Source organism: Alexandromys fortis, unplaced genomic scaffold (assembly GCF_014885135.2).
Source record: "Alexandromys fortis isolate MF-2015 unplaced genomic scaffold, M_Fortis_MF-2015_v1.1 scaffold_78, whole genome shotgun sequence".
Lineage (NCBI taxonomy): Eukaryota > Metazoa > Chordata > Mammalia > Rodentia > Cricetidae > Alexandromys > Alexandromys fortis.
Genome location: NW_026067977.1, coordinates 1,159,539 through 1,165,538, shown reverse-complemented (window position 1 = coordinate 1,165,538; position 6,000 = coordinate 1,159,539). Strand labels below are relative to the sequence as shown.

At 40.6% G+C, this 6,000-nt stretch overlaps 1 protein-coding gene and 1 non-coding gene across 2 annotated transcripts in view; one reads left to right on the top strand and one right to left on the bottom strand.

Moving 5' to 3' along the window:
• The window catches only part of Spag17 (sperm associated antigen 17), a 237,311-nt gene that overhangs the window by 70,002 nt on the left and 161,309 nt on the right, over window positions 1-6,000 (bottom strand). The window contains exons 31-32 of the mRNA XM_050157515.1: window positions 3,607-3,761; window positions 1,028-1,216 (exon numbers count right to left, since the gene is read on the bottom strand). Of these exons, the coding sequence (XP_050013472.1) occupies window positions 1,028-1,216; window positions 3,607-3,761 (344 nt within the window). The remainder of the gene's footprint in view (window positions 1-1,027; window positions 1,217-3,606; window positions 3,762-6,000) is intronic.
• LOC126510880 (small nucleolar RNA SNORA64/SNORA10 family) lies at window positions 2,438-2,570 on the top strand. Its single transcript, XR_007594540.1, has one exon. It is a non-coding gene; the product is annotated as a small nucleolar RNA SNORA64/SNORA10 family (small nucleolar RNA).

The following is a 6,000-nucleotide window of genomic DNA, read 5'->3' as shown; positions in this document are numbered from 1 at the left end:
AAAAAGGGAAATGATGTGGGAGTGATTTCTTATTAATAAAGAAACTGCCTAGGCCCATTTGATAGGCCAACCCTTAGGTAGGCGGAGTAAACAGAACAGGATGCTGGGAAAAAGAAGCTTAGTCGAGGAGTCGCCATGATTCTCCTGCTCCAGACAGATGCAGGTTAAGATCCTCCCTGGTAAGCCAGCTCGTGGGCTACATAGAATATTAGAAATGGGTTAGAACAATATGTAAGAGCTAGCCAATAAGAAGCTGGAACTAGCCGGGCCAGGCAGTGTTTAATAGAATACAGTTTCCGTGTAATTATTTCGGGGCATAACCTAGCCATGCTGGCGGCCGGGTGCCGGGGACGCAGCCCTGCCGCTGCTCTTATTTCAACATGGTTGCATAATTTTTTTCCTGTACTTCTCAAATTGTTGATTCGTTTTAATGTTTTTCTTGCCCACATTATGAAGACTGTTCTTCCCTACGAAAGTATACTTGAGGATCAAAGAAAAAAATATCGACGTTCATGTTTGGTTGGCAGAGGGCAAGCAAATGACCCCAATGCAGCAAATGTAAAAACTGTTATGGAATTTGTCTAGTACAATACATCACAACACCAAGTTGGGGTAGTTTGAAAAAAAATGGCCCCTACAGGCTCATTGGGAATGGTGTTATTTGAAAGGATTAGGATGTGTGTGGTCTTATTGGAGTAGGTGTGGCCTTATTGATGGAAGTGTGACACTGGAGGTGGGCTCTGAGGTTTCAGAAGCTCAAGCCAGGTTCAGTGACTCATCCTCTCTTCCTATTGCCTGCCGATCCAGATGTAGAGCTCTCAGCTCCCTCTCCAGCACCACTTCTGCCTGTGTGCTGCCCTGCTTCCTTCTGCGACAATAAGGGACTAACCCTCTGAACCATAAGCCAGCCCCAATTAAATGTTTTCCTCTATAAGAGTTGCCATGGCCTTGGTGTCTCTTCACAGCTATAAAGCCCTAACTATGACAGGAGTCCAGGCTCTCTCTCCACACGGACCCTGTACCTTACCTGAAAGGTGTTCCCCTCAGGATCCAGGACCTCACAGATCACCTCTGAGGTATGCTTCATGATGTACCTGCTGGCTCTCAGCTGCTCACGCTTCTGGAAAGGGTGATAGATGTTACTGCTCGGTTCGTGGCAGTACGTAGCTGAACAGTCTCTGTCGATATAAAGGCAGCCTGTGTTTGGGGGTAACACCTAGGAGGAAGAAAAAAAGACATTAAAGTTTCCTTGTGCAACTTCAGGGATTTGAAAGATATTTCCAGGACAAAAACATTACTTAAGAAATACGTAATGTTTCAGAAGGACGCTTGCAGAGGGACAAACAGAAGATCTTGTTTCTTGGCCATAGCCTTACATTTCCCGTTTCATTTGTTTTCTATATTTGTCCTGTGCCCTCTTATTTCAGACTTTCTCCATTTTAACTGTACATAGGGCTCCATGTGATTTGTTTGATGCCCATTTTTTTTTTTTGCAAGAAGAAACTTCCTTAAAGGGAATAGTAGTTCTTCAAAACATTGGTTAGTCTTAGCCCTTCTGGTAGGTGACACAGTCAAGTGGTAGTATTTATGTAATGACTTCTAATTGCTTTATTTGAATTATAATTTATGAGCTGTAAGTTCACTCCTTGGAAGTGCAGTATTTGGTAATGTTTTAGTATATCAAAGAACTTGTGCAATCAGTTATACATGATTCTAGGATATTTCTATCATTCCATCCACAAAGAAACCCCAGTCTTATCAGCAATCACTGTATCATCCTTGATCCCAATACCAGGCGACCACTACCTCATTATCTCTGTAGATTTTTCTCTTCTAGTTTTTCCATATAAATGGAAACCACAGCATCATTACCAGTCAGTGTATCATCTCTGTCCCCAATCTTCAGTGGCTGCTAACCCATCACCTGTATGGATTTTCCTATTCTAAACTTTTCATACAAGTAGAAGCGTCACTATGTAGCTTCTTTCACTTGGAATAAGGGTTTCAAGATGCAGCAGTTTGTGGCATGCAGCTCATCCCATTCGCCAGCACTATGACAGCACCAGTTGACACACCAATGTGGATAGGGGACATCTCCGAAGGCCCCACCTCTAGATGATGACCTTCAGGTAATTAACAACTGCTGAGAGAGGGAGATTGAGTCTTCTTCAGGGATAATCCTGATGGGTTATCCAAACTCATGTGATTAGCTCTAAATTCATATTCATATAAACAACAAGAAACAGATTCAGTGGTATATATTTATATACACACATGTGTGTATTGGTGTAACAATAATAATGAAAGAAGAGGTCATGAATTTGAGATTGGGGAATAGGAGGTGTTGGAAGGCAGAAAAGGAAGGGTAGAAATGATGTAAACATAGTCCTTATGGTTACAATTCTCAAAAAAAAAACTCAATTAAAAAAAAATCTGTCCTCCCTCAGCTCTACAGGATCACACAGCCGAGTGTGTGCTTGGTATGGTTTTTCATGGAAGGAGGGGAAGGCCCTCTTCATGCATGGCAGACCTGCAAGAGGAGATTCTCTGTTCCTAGGAGTCTGACAGTTCTGGGTGGAAGGGAATTCAGGCTACCAACACTTTCCTTTAGCCAAGGCAACCTTTGGTGTCATCTTCAAGAGGCACAACTACCTGACTCCTGACCTCTGAAAAAGAGATTGAGTCCACCAAAGTCTTTATCAGGAACTCACTAGCCATCGTGTGAAAGCCCACACTTTGGTGTCCATTCAAAGGATACAGACTTTAGCTGTAACTACCAGAGAGGCTTTTTATACCAGAAGAATGAAGTGTGTCAAGTCTGGTTTTAAAATGAAGTGTATGCCTTGGGAGGCATTGCTAATGAACATCTGCCTTACATTTTCTTCCATCTCTCACTTTCAGCGCTTGCTTTGCCCCATAGCCATCTACACTGGAAACATAATGGCCAGGGAGATGGGAAGGACACACCAGTTCAGCTACGGTCACAGTGATGACCGTGTGTCCATCACATTCTGGCTTTCAGTTCTCAGCCCCTTGTAACATGGCATGTGATAGCTCATGTCCCTTCTCTAACATGCAGAAAAGAGGGGAAATCTCTCAAAGACTAAAGGCACCGTATGCTGACACCAGCACGTTCTGTTTAATAGGAAGATCAGGGAGAATGGAGAGGGGCGTGTTGCAGTTTTCTTTGCTTTTGAAGGACAAAGCTTTGCTTCATCTGGGTAAACTGTCTTCCCAGGACCAAACATACTGCCCTTCAGGTCCTAGGGGTGGACTGGAGTCAAGAGCTGGCAGGAGATGGAGAGAGGCAGGTAGGTGTCCATCAGGTCATTGGAGTGATTCTGGCCCCACAGTGTGCAGCATGGGGGGGGTCTTTTTAGCCTAACCTTGACTCAACACTACTAACTTCCTGCAACAAGCCAGACAATGTATTCCTAGACTGGATTGAAACGATGCAAAAGCAGAAATGTGAGAAGTGCATTCTAAGATCAGGTGAGACACAAAGGCAACAGTGGGTGTCACTACAGAAATTCCCATTGTTCCAGCATATTCTGTGAGCAATGTGACACTTCCATGGGTCAATCCTCATGTCCCAACTCGACCTACCTGGTATGATCCCTGTGGCTTCGCAATAATAGATGTTCCATCCCCAAAGGTGGCACAGCAGCTACTGTCCTCGCAGTTGGTGATAACAGTGGCATAGTCTGAGTTCTCTATCCGCATGCACTTCACCTGCCTGGTGACAGTCGCTGGACCTTCCGCTACAAGTAAAGTACAGGGTAAGGAGACTGGGTAGGGTGCACACAGTAGGTGATCCGCCTCTGGCTGTCTCCTGACTATGTGGATTCCTCATGGGGAAGAACCTAGGTGCTGTCCACAGGGTTGGAGTGTGGCCTGCAATCCTTGCCAACTCAGAATAGTTCTAGAATCCCTTCATAAATGATTTAGCATACTGGTCTTACTAAGTAGGTCGTTGGTATTCTTTTTATTTGGAGAAGTAGAAATATTTAATTTTGCAAGTTAAAAATTGAAATTCATAAAATATATTCACCAATGAAAATCGATACTTGTTCCTATTTTGTCATGTCACTTAAATGTGTATGTTTATAAGGAAGACTGCAGGTGAAGTTGAAGTTGTCGCCTATGTCTAGGTTTACTTTTTTGTTACAAGTCAATTTTATATCTTTATATAAATGTGTTAAGAATGAATAACACATGAGATTTATGTACTTTAAATTTATATAAACTAAATACAAATATATTAAATTCTATAGTTACCATATCATTTTATACCTTTTTTTACAACATTGTTTTGAGGTCTCTAACAATTTTTATTATTGAAAGAAGATTTCATTATGTAGTAGAAACTGGTTTTGACCTCTTGGTTCTTCTGATGATACACCTGTGTTAGTGTGTGTGTGTGTGTGTATACCATGTGTTTTTATATGATATGTTTATATGCAGTGTATTTGTATTAGTTATGTGTGCTTGTATTAAGTGTGGGACTGTTTTAGTGTATATTTAGTGTGTGCGTATGTATGTGTCTGTGTATATGTGTGTGTGTGTGTGCATTTGTAGTTAGTGTATGTATGTAGTTCCTTATAAAATAGTGACCCTTTTAGATAAGAAGTACATTTTATTTTTCTCTTCAATCATTGATGGACATTTATATTTTACCTAATATTTCAATAATATGCCATTGAAATATTGAAAATAGCACCCATATACCTGTTTAATCAGGGTATCTATATAATAAAATCTCAAAGTTAACATTTTATACAATATACATGTTATAGGGAGGGGTGGGGAGGTGAGGGACTCTTAGGCAAGATCTACTACAATAATTTTGTATTACACAATAGAGATATTCCAAAAATGGTAATTTTAGTTTTTTTTTTCTATACACAAGTTAATACTATAAGGCAATAGGCTTATTATTTTTTCTGGTTGGAGTGATCATTTCAGTGTTGTCTTAGTTAAGGTTTCTATTGCTATAAAGAGACACCATGACCACACCAACTCTAAAAGGAAAGCATTTAATTGAGAAGGCTTGCTTACAGTTTCCTCTGAAACTCAGTATGGGGGGGGGGGAATGGGTGCATGGACACAGACATGGTGCTGGTTACATCTTGATCAGAGGCAACAGGAAATGTACTGAAGCACTGGGTGGTATCTGAGCAAGAGACCTCAAATCCTGTCCCCACAGTGACACACTTACCAACAAGGCCATACCTACTCCAACAAAGTCACACCTCCTAATAGTGCCACTCCCTTTGGGGGCCATTTTTTATCAAATTCCACTCATTGGCCCCTAAAGGCTGTAGGCTTATTAAAAAGCAAAATTGCATTCAGTACAACTTCAAAAGTCCCCATAGTCTATAACAGTCTTAAACTCGTTTCAAAGTCCAAAGTCTCTTCTGAAACTCATGGCAAATCTATTAAAATTAAAATAAAAAAGCAGATCACATACTTCTAACATAATGGCACAGGGTATATATATATATATTTATATATATACATATATGCCATTATATGGATATATGCCATTATATATCTATATCTATATCTATATCTATATCTATATCTATATCTATATCTATATCTATATCTATATCTATATCTATATCTTATTGTGGGAAAGATAGCATAGTAAGGAAATACTGAACTAAAGCAAGACCAAAAAATCAAAAAACCAGCAGGCTAAAATCAAGACTCTGTATTTTTATATCTGATAGTAAAATGCTCTCCAGATCTCCATGTCTTCTCAGCTTGTTGACTGCAGCACACTTCTTTCTCCAGGACTGGCTCCGCTCCCTGTTAGCAGTTTTTTTTTTTTTTTTTTTGGCAGATATTCTGCAGCTCTAACATCTCCAACATCTTGGAGTCTTCAAGGCAATCCAGGCTTCATGCAATGGCATCTCTAGGGCTCTATTTGGGGACACTCCTGACACATGTCTGACTTCAGTAGTTTTCTATAGGCACAGAGGCAAATTCCATACC